The sequence below is a fragment of the Pimephales promelas genome, chromosome 23 (assembly GCF_988280905.1).
Source record: "Pimephales promelas chromosome 23, fPimPro1.hap1.1, whole genome shotgun sequence".
Taxonomy (NCBI): domain Eukaryota; kingdom Metazoa; phylum Chordata; class Actinopteri; order Cypriniformes; family Leuciscidae; genus Pimephales; species Pimephales promelas.
The window spans coordinates 10,883,265-10,897,782 of NC_142791.1; the positions used below are offsets into that span (position 1 = coordinate 10,883,265).

At 36.4% G+C, this 14,518-nt stretch overlaps 1 protein-coding gene across 2 annotated transcripts; it reads right to left on the minus strand.

Annotated features, from left to right (window-relative positions):
* Window positions 1–321: 321 nt before the first annotated feature.
* On the minus strand, window positions 322–11,805 carry ppp2r2ab (protein phosphatase 2, regulatory subunit B, alpha b). Of its 2 annotated transcripts, none has more exons than XM_039677264.2 (11): window positions 11,586–11,805; window positions 9,948–10,083; window positions 8,582–8,659; window positions 7,253–7,350; window positions 7,005–7,170; window positions 5,602–5,714; window positions 4,650–4,827; window positions 4,363–4,527; window positions 4,055–4,224; window positions 2,528–2,619; window positions 322–1,056 (listed from the first exon to the last, which is right to left on the minus strand). In XM_039677264.2, exons 2-11 carry the CDS (start codon window positions 9,952–9,954, stop codon window positions 777–779), a joined length of 1,347 nt encoding a protein of 448 aa, XP_039533198.1. In that variant the 5' UTR covers window positions 9,955–10,083; window positions 11,586–11,805; the 3' UTR covers window positions 322–776. The 2 variants fall into 2 exon arrangements, with proteins under 2 accessions (XP_039533198.1, XP_088982275.1); XM_089126149.1 differs by having other exon boundaries at window positions 9,948–10,064; window positions 11,586–11,727.
* Window positions 11,806–14,518: the final 2,713 nt, after the last annotated feature.

Here is a 14,518-nt window from a genome sequence, read left to right on the forward strand (position 1 = left end):
ACTACTACAGCAAACACGGCACATCTGTGCCACAGAAAAGAACAGGAAAAGCTCTTTGGGCCAATGTGATGAAGTGGGTATGAGTGCGTGGATTTCTTAAAAGAAACACGGCTGAAACCATTTGTAGCTGTATGGAGTATAATGGGACATTATGAAATGTAAAAAGTAGTAAACTAAAAAAAAAAAATTATCAGAAACATATTCTTGAAACAGAATTAAAACAAGCTAAACAACTTGGCAGTTTCTCTGAGAAGATTAAAAAACGCTTACAATGGCACAAACAACATATCGAGGATTAAAGGACACAGGGACACATCCACATGAGTTCAAATTAGTTTTTATACAGACACCTTGAATAAACCAAAGCCAAAAAAAAAACTAAAAAAAAAACTAAAAAAAAAAAAACTATGGTTGAAATCTTGCCATTTCCTCCCATTTGAAAGATTGCTGCCCATTTCGTACCTGGGCTCAGACTTGTGGGTAAAGGGAAAAGGGCTGGAGGGTACAGACACAGGTTGGCACAACATCACCAGAGCGAGGCGCATGTCATGGTGCCACAGAGGCCAAAGCCAGGTTGCGCTCTTCTCCAGACCAGCCTGAACCAGTTAAAGCATTGGTAGCCCCAAGTTGGATCGCCTAGTTCATCCTGTCCTGGAGTAGACCAAGGTTGGTAAATATGATGGAGATTGTTACAGAAATGATTTTTGGAGTTCATCTTTTTTTGTTTCCACAGAGAGAGAGAGGTTCGGAGGTTTTCTTTCCCCATGACGACAGTATTAGTTCACTTTTTCCTGGAAGATGTAGAGGTTGTTGGTGGTTGCCACGGCGATGATATTTTCCTGCGGGTGCCAGGCGGTGTGTAGGATCTTCTTGTTGAAGTCCAGGCTGTCCACGCTGATCTCGTCCTTCTTCCGCTTGCCGCCCGCGCAAACCCTACGCGGCTTCAGGACCTGCCGAGGCTTGCAGCTCTCGCGCGAAGCCTCCAGGGTGACGTCCCGCCGCTGGGAACGGTCCAACATTCTGAAGAAGTTGTTGTAGGATCCAGTCATCACCACACTAAGGCAAAAGACGACAACCAGAAAGACAATGCCTTTAATAAAACTGATTTGGCTAGTTACAGGGATAGTTCACCCAAACATGAGAGTAAATGACAGAATTTATGTCCTTGCGAACAGATAAAAATTGTTATTTCGTAAAACACAAATCAATCTATTTTAATGAAACCTGAGAGGTTTCGGTCTCTCCATTGAAAGTCGGGATAACCAAAAATGAAAAGAAAGGCGTAGCAAAATTATGGAAGCTTGTTTCGGCCATTTACTTTTTTTTAAAAACTTTTTTCAAAATAAATAAATAAAAAATCGTCCCATATATATATACTGCATCTATATGCTGCTTGACTTGGATCCCTTTTTTGCAAATGACACTTTCCTGTCCAAAACCCAGTGGCGAATTCTGTGACCCTAATAGGCACTGTATTGACAGTAGCGTTAGGATTGGGATCAGGAGTAAGTCGGATTAGTGTAATACAGCACCTACAAGGGTGTCAAATAACCACATAATTCGACACAACACCAGCTCTGGTTCAAGACCAGCAAGTATTTAGGGCTGAATTTGAACGGATCTGTCAGGCCCGGAATTAACTTTTCTAGAGTGAAAATGCATGGATCGGTATGAGAACGGACACAAGCCAGGAACCCGCACCGGAACAGTGTCAGTGGAAAAGGGGTAAATAATAATTAACAGCAATCAAGTCTACTATTAGATTAACACAGATGAGAAGTGTGTTTAATAGCACTGACGTGTCTTTATGACATACTAACTCAATCTTCCACTGACCTTGACCACCGTTTTTCGGTCTGTCTAAGAGTGATTAGAGGTTCCCCTGAGATAAGAGCCAGTCTGGGCCCCAATGGAGAGTCATGCAAGATCAGTGGTTGGACTAAATGTTGACTGCTACCTCACTGACCTTCTTGGGTCCATGTTTTAAAGCTCAAGAAAGTGTTTGAAATAGAAAATTAGGCTTATTACAGTCATATACAATAAGTCACAATTCATCTTGTAACTACATAGTGCTGTTTTATCGAATGCCAATCCCTAAATATATATATAGGCTATTCAAATTTGGACTATCTTTTTTTTTTTTTTTAACCAAAAATGTGTTTTAGGTGGACAGACAATACAGTACAAAGAACATGTAGGATGTTGGAAAACAGCAATGTCTTTTCTGTTAACTAAATGCTATTTAATTTACGCTATTGCTTTAATGAAAGTGAACAAGCGTACCACTATTTGTTACGTAGTGATGAGCATGTTTAAGTAAGCCAGGAATGCACAGATTCTGTGCAATACGCTGTCTTTAATAGATCGCGATGACTCACGAGTTGAGTATTTGCGCTAAATCCACGCAGATTTGGCTTACACGAACGTCCCCAGCAAAGTGAGTAAACATAGTAACACCATGTTACTATGCCAAAGTTAACTTTTACCCACGGTGTTAATTTCAAACCCTGAATGTGAAGAGTCTAACCTGTCATTTCCGTTCCAGCAGCATTCGAATTTGTCAAAGATGCAGTCGTTCTCATAGAGAGAGCACAACTTACTCCTGAGATACTCGTGAACCTATGGCAGAAAAAAAGAGTGAAAAGCAGGTCATGAACTCTGACATAGCAGTGAAAGTTATTACTGGAGATCAGAGGTATTAAATAAACCTGACATTTAAGTACAGTAAAATTACTCAATGACCTCATCTGAGCCATGAATGTTAATCATAAATATCTGGGTGTGTTAAGACACTCCCAAATTATTGGGGCAAAACTGACTTTGTCAACCTTAAAAAGAATGGTTTACTGAAAAAATTAAACTTCTGTCATCATTTACTCACCCTCAAGTTGGTTCAACCCTGTATGAATATCTTTCTTCTGCGTAAAGATATTTTGATTGATGTCAGTAACCAAACAGTTGATGGACCCCATTGAGTTCCATAGTAGGAAAACAAATGCTATAGAAGTCAAAGGGGCACATCAACTGTTTGGTTACTGACATTCATCAAAATATCTTTTCTTGGTTTTAGCAGAAGAAAGAAATTCATACAGGGTTGAAACAATGAGTGACATTTAATCCTACAATTTTAAATAGTGAAAAAAGCGCCCCCTAATGTTGACAAAAATATTAATTGCAAGTCTTTTCATGCACACACTGGAATTTTCTTTCTTATGGAATTATCAAAAGGAACTATTTTCTTGCCATTACAATATACTCAACATAGATGAGTATATTGTAGATATAAGATTATTTAAATATATACACTACATTCTAATACGCTTATTTGGCGATCAAGAAAACTCTTACTGTCAAAGTTGAAAATATTTATTTAAAAATATCAGCGCCATGTATTTGTACTGTAATGTATTTTGTACATTAATATACAATACTAAAATTATTGACAATTTTTTCAGGTTTCTTTGATGAATAGATATTCAAATTATTATCCAGATAAAAAAAATATTCTACAAAAATATTAAGCAACAAAACTGTTTTCAATTTCATCAATACTTAACACAACACTACTTTTTATTTTGAGTAAACATTAATTTTTCAGGTTTCTTTGACGATTAATATACATTAGGGGTGTAATGGGTTTTGCACGCATTTGCATCACAGTTAATCTGACGACATCTATAATATGGTTTGGTGAAAACAACAGCGAATAAAATAGACGAGACAGAGTTCCACTAATGTTTGTTTCTGTTGATGGATCTGTATGTATTTCACGGAAATAGGAGTCACCTTCTGACATTGAGCATGAATGAAAAAGTTTACATACAAATTTAGCACTCCATAATATTTTAGGCTAAAATAGAAAGAATATTAATGCTCTCTAAAGATATTTGAAGTAAACATTCATAATCCATAGGTTTTTAAAAAATCCATAATCCAGGACTAGCAAAATATTAGCAACTTGCTCTTTGTACAGTAGTAAAATCCACAAGATAACAGAGCAGTGTTAATTTCGAAAACGAAATCTATGATTAAAGCACTATTTATGAACTCTCACCTGGTATGTCTCAACGGGTCGACTCTCCATGTTTAGGTCCCAGATTTTGACAGACAGGTAGTCTCGGGTCATCATGTAGCGGCCGTTGTGACTAAATTTCACGTCTGAGATGGAGGAGATGATTTCAGAAAAGAAAGAGCGGTTGCTGGGGTCTTCAGGCTCCTCAAACACTGGATTAAGTAGATGAAAAAACGATTGTAGTAACTAACACATGACATCACACTATATACCATTTAGAAAACACAATCCAATTGTCCAGCTTTGATTTGATAAAGTGTCATATGATGTAGTCGGCTCTTATAACTCACATTTAGAATGCTTGTCACAAAGTGCTGATGCACGCATGTCACAAAGGCGGATGGTGCCTTTGCTGCTGCTGTAGACAAACGTATTACATTGGTGAGGGTGGAACTCTGCGGCTGTGATCACCTCCGTCAGCTCCTCCATATTGGCTGGTTTTATGTCCACAATGTCTGATGCAGAGTTAAAGCCACATAACAGCTGAATCCACACAAATGTCATTTTCAGACATTTCCACGTGACATTCACAACCCAAATCAATGCTTTTAACCAAAGAAATCACTCTCTAGGATACTAAAGCTGCGGTCTGTGATCTCCAAGTGCCACAGGTTGATCCGCAGGTCGTCTGCTGACAGATAGGTCTCATTGTCGCTGTTGACCGAGATGGAGTTGATGTGATAGGTGTGGGCGTTGGCAAAGACCCTCCGCGGGCTGGCCTCCACCATGAGATCCATAGGCCTAAATATTGGAACCTGCACAAACAGTTTAAACGTTTATTTGCCATTTAATTAAGTTTTAAATCACAAGTGTTTTATGAATTTGTAACTGTCATGGAGTGGCATTAGATATATACAGAATGGATATAAATATATTTTATATATATACACTCACAAATTTACAGTACCCTTTTTACCAAATTTACAGTAAAAAACAGCATTAAATTGATCTACAGTGACAGTTAAGACATTTATAATGCTACAAAAGCTTTCAAATAATCTTCTGTTTATCAAAAAAAGAACAAAATCAAGCTTTCCACAAAAACATTGAGCAGCAAAACTGGATTCAACATTGATAAGAAATGTTTCTTGATCACCAAATCAACATATTAGAAGGATTTCTAAAAGATCATGTGATGTAATCTGTTTTTTTGTTTGACAACAAATAAAAGGAATTGTTCACTTTTCATTTTATTATATTTTCAAAGATAAAATACATTCATGTATTATGCCATTTGATTACCACCTTTTTTGATAATAAATATGAAGGCACGAAACCATAGAAATTTAAACACGCCGCAGAATTTCTTAAAAAGATAAAATAGATAAAATTATGGCGCCCTATTGTCGCAAAAAAATCAAAATGGAAAAAAAACTAAATTTGGAAAAGAACTGAAACGGATTTCATAAGCTCCATTTTACTGCAGTGTTGATCAAATAAATGCAGCACTGGTGAGCATAAGACAAAAATATTACCAACCCCAAACTTCTGAATGGTAGTGTAATACATGGCAAGCGTGCAAGACTGACCCGTAGAGATGTGATGTTAGCAGCATCTCTGTAGCGCCCATCCTCCTCTTTAAGATTGTATCCCTCTGGTCTCTTGTCACGTTCACTGATCTTCCACAACTTTATAGTCTTATCTGCAGTCAAAGGTACAGAACAACGTTCACTTTCTGATGACTCTTACAACCCATGCCAAACTAATTATGTTAACTGCAAAAAAAAAAAAGAGGTAGTTTGACTGGCATAACAAAATAAGTTCACATTTCACCAAATTTCGAAAACATCTGGTCATTTTTCCCACGTCTAATATGAACTCCGTCCCATAAATATCTTTCTCCAGTATGTGGGTGAACAGAACATTGGCATTCGATCCATTCAAAAGAGTTTTAAATATACACTGGTTGCATAACACAGCAGAGAGTTCATATTTTTAGACAGCATAGAGACGCTTCACTGAGTCAGAGAAAAATCTGGGAAATTTGCAGAGCTTAAATCAACTCACAGACGTGATCCAATGCACTGCCAGTTGAATATATGGAGGATTCTGTATTGGCTGTATTATAAGTATCATTAAATAATCATAAATCAGTCTGTATAAAGTGCTGAACTTTGAAACCCATGACCAATTAAAGTACACGTTTAGCATCTTAATTTAACTGATTAGTAAAAAATAAAAATCCCAAAATGATCTGCCGTATGAATAAATGATGTGTTAGTTAGTTACTTGATATTAAGGGTCATGTAAAAGAACTGAAGATAATGTTAAAGGGTTAATTTGACAACGGAACCAGAAGACAATTCCAATGCTAAATTAAGTCGAAGTTTGTTATTTTTGGACAAATGTATTTAAGACGCTTTAAAACATTTTAACTAACCCACTGATGACACATGGACTACTTTGATGATGTATTTATTTCCTTTCTGGACAAGGACAGTCTATCATACATATAATTTCAGTGGAGGAACAAAAAGCACTTGGACTAAATCTAAAATATCTTAAACTGTGTTCTGAAGATGAACTGAGATTTTACGGGTCATTAATGAAATTTTCATTTTGGGTGAACTAACCCTATTAGACAATTTTTAAAGGATATATATATATATATATATATATATATATACACACATCTTAATGACTATACATTTCATTAAAATAATTAAATGAACTAAATTAAATAAAGAGCCACAATAATGTACCGTCTTAGAATTATCTTCATTTGGTGGCTATTTTCAGCAAAAACTGAAATGCAATTATTTTTTAATAACTTTTAATAATTTAACATGCACTGACAACCATTATAATGAAATATAAATGTTTTGTTTAAATTTTAAAGAACATAAGTATAAGTATTTCTTGAACTCCTAGGGCTAAGGGTTAACGTTAACAGGAAACCCACAAAATGCCCCAATGCTCAGCCTCTACTAACCATTTGTGGACAATAAAAATTGTGCAGCATTTTTTTGTGGTAGCCAGCGGATCTTGTTAATCTTTTCCTCGATTTCCAAGCTCTTCAGGTAGTCAAATTCAGGCTCGTGGCTCTGAAATGTGCTGTAAACATTGTATTCACTACGGCACTGTGGCTGACTCTTGTTCTGGAAAAAGAAATATACATTTTTGTGAGAAAGACATGTGGGAACGAAAGCAGATTTAATGTAGGATCGCTTGACCCTTTACCTCGGTCTCTTGCTGGAAGATGACAACTCGTCCGCCTTTGTCCCCTGTGGCTAACAGCTCCCCTGAGTGGTTGAACTCCACAGTAGAGATGATGTCGGCTATATAAAGGGATGTGCATACGATATGACATTTGTTAGATTTCCTCCACCTCGTCCCCACAAAAGATATAGACATCTGATCCATCTTAACAGTAAGGTACACATTTCATTGTACATTTTGTTGTCAACTTTGGTACAGACTGATACGGCTAGGAACTATACTCTCATTCCTGCCTAATAATCAAGAAACTTTACTGCCGTACCATGAGTGCAGCAGGCGTACTCGGCTATTATTTGAAGTTTTACGGTATGAGCTTAATAAATTAGCCGACTAGCTGCTAAAGACACAATGGGCGGCAGAGCCGCTTATTCTTGGAGAGGTCTGAAGAATTAAAGGTCAAACAATATACCACACACAGTCTCTCACTTGACATCCTGCTGTTAAGAGGAAAATACCGATATGCAAGCTGTTCCTTCACCATTGTCTAGCACTATTAATAAACATGACAGCAACTGTCTCAATGTGTGTATATATGCACTGTTCATTTTGTAGTTCACACTGAAAATTCCTACTAGAAGTAGTGCACATTAAATACCTGGATGATGCACTAAGCAAAAAAAGTGTGGTATGTCTGGAAATATTGAACATCAGGCCTCATTTGAGCCTTAATGTTATTTATAAGTGGAGACAGTTTTCAAAAAATTCCATCCAGTCATTCAAGTTGCATAGTTCGTCAGTGCTAGGCTAGCACGAGTCAATGGTAACTGCTAGCCTGTCATTACAAACAGTTTTACCCACTTCAAAGTACACCAAAAGCAAATAAATTATAATACCAGGCTATCAATGTAAATGAACCCCCCTTTAATGTACTCAAAGCAGCAGTTTTCCTTGAATAGCGAAATGGTTAGGTTTCCGAATTCCAAACAATTCCATCGTTTTAGCTGTGGTATCGAAATTGACGATTGTAATTTTTCCACTGGTATCTAAAATTCAGGCGTCATTACTGCTTTGTCTGCTGTTTCATGGCTGGTGAAAAACATTTATGGCCAGAACATTTTCACTGGCAGGTGAGGCCCGATAGTATATTTAGGAATTAGGTCAAAATTCTAAAAAAATGGGTCGCGCCCTATTGACCATGGGAAAATGTGGTCCAATGGACAAACCAGTTGAGAACCACTAGTGTATAACACATTATTTGGGACACAACTAGTGTCTTTCTGATTATCGGCATAAAGTCTTGTCCATGAATTCCCGTTTAGACAGGAAGATACTATTCAGACAGGTACTCACCTTCAGCTACGTCATCATCGATCGCCCCTTTCACTTGTGAAAAGCACCACTGCACATCGTTTCCCCCGCCTCCGGCTCCTGAAATTAGAAAAGCGTGTTAAAGCAATATCAGGAACATTTATATTGGATTTGATGTAAAACATCCTTCCATAGCACAAAACAAGAAAAATAACAGAAATACTACAAATGACGATGCCACTACTGATGCACAGTAGTTAGCGTGAAAACGAGGCAGAGAGTTCTCGTCTGAATAAACAAATTTACCCTTTCTTCTTCACCCAAAAATGAAACAATACTATAATAGGGTATGCACTCACAATAATTCATATAAATTTTAAATGATAGCTCTTGCATCATTTTTTTATGAGGGAGAGAAAAGGGCTGAGGCAAATCCTAAGTGGCTGGTTGAGGCAGAGCGAAACTGGTTGGGTTTGTCCACGGGGCAAGTGGCTACAGGAGACCGAATGACAGGAACAACAAACGCCCAAAGTATTTGAGTAATAGTAGCCTACTTCACTACCATACTTCAGTATTTTGGAGTAAATTCTGTTAAAACAAAATACTTGTGTGTGCGTGTATAAATGTACATATAATGTTGCATAAATCCTTAAAATATGAAAACATATTCAATTCTAAAAAGTCTATTACAATTCTTAAACCACAAAACCTGAATCCTCCCACCTCTTTAGGACTGATCATTAAGATTTTTGTCTTTTGAATAAGACTGATGCACTAAAATGCAAGACACGTTTAAGAAAACATTTAAATTTGACAGTCGTGCGGATCTCGCTGATTCTAAAGCGCGCGGCGGTTTGACTCCACATGACTCTGTCTGCAGAAGCCGGTTCGACTTCGCTAGTTTAATGGAGGTGTTGATTTAAAGAGGCCGAGATGTCGAGCAGATTTATACATCAGGCCAGGTGATACATGCACATATACAGAAGAAGGACATGTTACCCAACGCAGATTCATCTTTATAACCGACATATTTAAAAATCCCGTAGCCTGACCGCGCATCCCCGCTAACAATTGATGAGTGGGTTAACGTTAGCCAGACAGATTCCCACGCAAATGCAGCTCATCAGTAAAACACCATGCACGATCACAGAGAAGGTACTGCTGAACACAAGCCCAAAACGCTCGTTACGTTTCAGTAAAACCGACTGAAATCAGTTTTGCCGATTTGCTGGCTAACTGGAGGGAAACGAGGCAGCTAAAATGGCTAGGCTACTGTCAGTGAATCAGATATTCCGATGGTGGTTTCGGTACAACCGCTGTGATCACTCTAACAAATAGAAGAAATGACTATAATCACATTGTTTTCATACAATCTCTGGTTGAGCAGCTCATAAACTTGTCAAGTTACCTGCCATGGCGAGAGTGGCGATGTCGGACCCTAGTCTTGATAAGCAGTGTGAAGGCAGCAACCAAGGCAAGATTTCCAAGTGAACCGCCGGAAATGCAGTTTTTCAAAATAAGAGTGCTTGGAGTTTTTGAAAAATCTGAAAAAAGGTAACAAAAAGCAAATAAAATTGTAAAACTAGATTTAGTAATAAAAGTAAATGATTATGTGATTAGTAACGAGATTTACTGCATTATCAAAGTTATTAATGCAAGTCAGGGGTTTTAAAACTAAAGTCCAGGACCCCCTGGGGGCTGCATAGGGGGTCCGTGGAAAAGATTAGAGAAAAACTATGTATAAATGTAACAATGGATAATAGAAAAAAATTCAGATAAATAAAAATTTGATTAAATTAAATATATAAAGAGATTTAAATAAATATAAGATTTATAAATAAAAAGGGAAAAAAGATTAAAACCCAAGAAATAGTGCGTAAAAAAAACATAATGTAAAAAAAAATAAAACAATGTAACAATAGCAATATTTCAAAAATAATATTTGACAAATATGACACATATTTTTTTTTTCACAGTACATATATATGTATATATGTATGCATGTATGTGTATGTATATATATATATATATATATATATAGCTGCCTTTTCAATTTTAGGATGTGGTCCCTCACATGAGCATGATCATATTTAGGGGTCCATGCCATCTCAAGATAAAAAACATCCTGAACACAGAATTGTTTTGCATTACAGTTTTCCTTTTTGCAAGGAAAACAAACTGACAGCAATATTTTTGCAGTTATACTGCAAATCTTAAAATACCAAGAGTCACCTGTTTTTCCATTACAGTTTTTCAAGAAGCACTTCTGGGTCTTGTCTGCCAACCTGGATTCATAAATTACATATTTGCACAATGCAATGTTTCTGGAAATCTGTAATGTCTACTGTTACCATGTATGCATGGCATATTATTTAATGTTGCTGCTGTTTTTTTTGTTTTTTGTTTGTTTGTTTTCCATCCATTGTGGCTGATACATTCTTCCTTTAATGGTTAACCAACCTATCAATCTCAGCATTATTTATCAATCAACTTATTAATGGTAAATGATACTGAAATATTTAATACTGAAGGGAAGGTGAGCTTTATATAGCAGGCTTCTCTGGTGTTTGCCAGTGTGCAGTGGAGCAATGCCCATTGTATTCTGTCTAAAGATCCTTAGGTTACTTAATGTGCCAACAATGAATGTTATTTTTGATTTTCATAAAAAAAAAAAAAAAACAACAGATACAAGAACCCATTTGATTCACAGTATAAAATAAATATCATTAACATTTTTGAAATTAAAACCTTAAATAAATTAATATGTTAATCTGCCTTAAATTGATAAATTATTTACAAATCTATTAATCATATTGAGATCATGATGCTAAAGTGAACGTAAAATATACCAGATAACTTAATTTCAAAGTGCAGTTTAAACTGCACTTTGAAATGAAGTTATCTGGTATATTTCACATTTTTAGATTAAATTAAATTCCATTTTATTCCATAATGTTTACTAAACTTTAATAAAAGTTTATTCTAGTTGTATTTTGAAGGAAAATCACGCTTCAGGGCCCGCTATTTCGTCACTTCCGGCACTTACCTTCGCTTTCTGCTGCTAAATTTTGGTCTGAGAACTATCCAGATAACTTTGCCGGATTTATTTTATTGCAAAAGCAGTTCGCCTGAGAATGGATGAAGACGAACCTCGGAAATAATTTCTTCTCGGTAGTCCTTTAATTCACTCTTAAATCTTAAGATTTCTCTAGCTTTCTTCCTGCAACCCACCCTCCTCCTCCTGCTCCTGGCTCCTGGCTCCTGCACTCTCAACATTCAAAATGGCGCAACCCCGCCTTGTAGTGACGTCATCAGCACTGGCCATTCATTGCTGGATGCTGTGGGATGATGATGTAATCACAGATATCCATAATAAAGGCCTTTAGTATGGCTATCTATGGATGTAACTACCACGGTGGTCTTGCCTGGCTCACTGGCTGTGTAGGCAGCTATGGATAAGAAATTATATTCCAAACTAATAGGGAAGGAAGCGAACACATACATTCAACCACAATCATTATGAAAATCATAGACACGTAATTGGTCTTAAAATAGTTTTAAAACATCTTATTTCTTTGCTCATATTTCTTTTAACAGTTATTTATATATTGTCTACTGTGCTGCTCTGATATGTTTAATTATTTCTAAATTTAAGATGTCTGGCGTCAGTGTGAGATCAAGTGGGAGCATTTTCCTTAAGCAGAGGTAGATCTAGCCACCTTTGTATCAAAATATTTCTGATTCCATCTCTTCTGACATGAGATAATGCGAGTTCTTGGTGTCAAACAACACCTCGTATCTATCATCTATCTGACATTTGAACAGTCACGCCAACCTATTTGGTGCACCAACTATGACACAATGGATAAGTCTATTTGAACTTTGATTTTTAGACCAAAACATAAGTTTAAGAGGATGTAGGTTTCCTGCATAGGCTTTGTCTGTTGCTCTTATTTTGCTCTTCACTTATGCTTTTCTTCTGCTTCATGTGTTCTACCTCTCCTTTCATTCTGCAAATATCTTACTACTTTTGTCCTCCTTTTGTTCTCCTTATCTTGTCTGTCTTATCTGTTTGATACAATACTTAAGATTTTATTATAAACTATTATTTACCCGATTCATTTGTTTGTCTATAATTGTAATGGCCATTATATATACAGTATATAGGCTTAACTAAGCAAGCACAATTACACCTAGTAACAAAATATTTATTACACACCCAGAACAAGTACAGGCAACTGACAGTAGACTCAGCTATACAAAAACAACAGTTCCATTTTAGTATGCATGACATTGCAGGCTAAAGTGTATCAATGAGGAGTGTTAAGCACAAAAATAAAGTTTGTCGTTGCTGTGGTTCTGAGAAGAATAAGGCCCAAAAGATCAAAAACCTAAAGGCCTGATTTTAGAGACAGGGCTGGGATTAGTTTAAGTAGCTTAAGTTTTATAGCTTTTATAAATGAACTTTTTATAAACTTTTTATACTTTTTATAAATAAACTTGCATAGGTATATATATGAAGAGTTTTTTTTTTTCATTTTTATCAAGCTTGTATATTTAAGTTCAGTAATTTCACTTAAATGACAAAGTGAAATTACTCAACTTAAATATACAAGCTTGATAAAAATGGTCATTTTAGAAGAAAATTTCAAATGGCATTTAGAGGCTTTTGCATCTGAACTATTCATATATATATATATAAGTTGCTTTCAGTTAAAACCGCTCAAACTAGTATTTTAGTCTGGGGCTAGGCTAGAGAATTGTGTCATCATTGACTCACCCTCAAGTTGTTGCAAACCTGTATGAGTTTCTTTATTTTAATTTTAAAGAATGTTGGTAACCAGACAGTTGACAATAGCCAGTGGATGCCATCAGCCAGTGGATGCCATGGTTACAATACCAACATTCGCCAAAATATATTATTTTGTGTTCAACAGTAAAAAGAAATCCATAAATATTCTCCATGAAATGTGCAATGCACAGATAAACTTTGGGGTTATAATATTCAGGAACAATGCTTAAAATACATTTAATTCTAAGTTCATCAGCCTTAGGAAGGTCAAACAAATGAGTTTCAGAAGCGTTGTGGGGAAAAAACAGCATCTCTTTGACAGCGACAACATGCCTCTAAGGCCTTGCATCCTTTTTTATGTTTAAAGGAGCATTGTGACTTCATAAGAAATCGCATTGTAGTCCAAAAGGGGATTCTGTTATCTCCCTTTGGAGTGGACTTTGAGCTTTGAAACCTTGCAGATTTTTTTTTACGCTCAAACAGCAACATTACACTAAAGTTGAAAAAAGTAAAAACAGGACCCCTTTAAATCATATTAAATATGGACACACAATTAAAAAGCATAAAAGATTACAAAGTTACAAAGTGTGCCAAAACAGTGATTAGGGGAAGGCACATTCTGAAGTACGCTCTGGTAAACATGATAAGGAATATGCTAACAGATGGTTGCTTTGCCCATCCAACAGACTTATTGGCAGCGTTGCTCAAAAAACACATGAACAAATGTGAAGAGTATGGATGTAATGACGGAATTACCAGCAGGTGGCAGTCTTGTACCATTTAAATATTAGTATCGATCCATCCTTGCTGAACAGAGAGCAGATTTCTTTGTCAGACCATAAACTATTGCATTATTTCTTCAAAACTGATTTTGGATCAGTCTAAACGGATAACCGCTGCCAATACTGGCCTTATGAAAGCAGAAATGCATTAGATGCAACCAGGATGAAGGGCATCATCATTTTGCCTTTCATGTGCTGGCAGCTAAAATCTAATACACTTCACTATTGATATTTGCAATAGGATTAGCACTGGAGTTTAAAGATATAAGAAGAGAAATAGCCTGGGCGCTATAATCAGACTATATAGCGGACAGTGCATTTGGCATTCAGTTCTCTCTTGGAACGGTCTCTCGTGTTGACAGACTTTTGAGGGACGGCAGTTTAATTACAGTGTGAAGAGGCCCG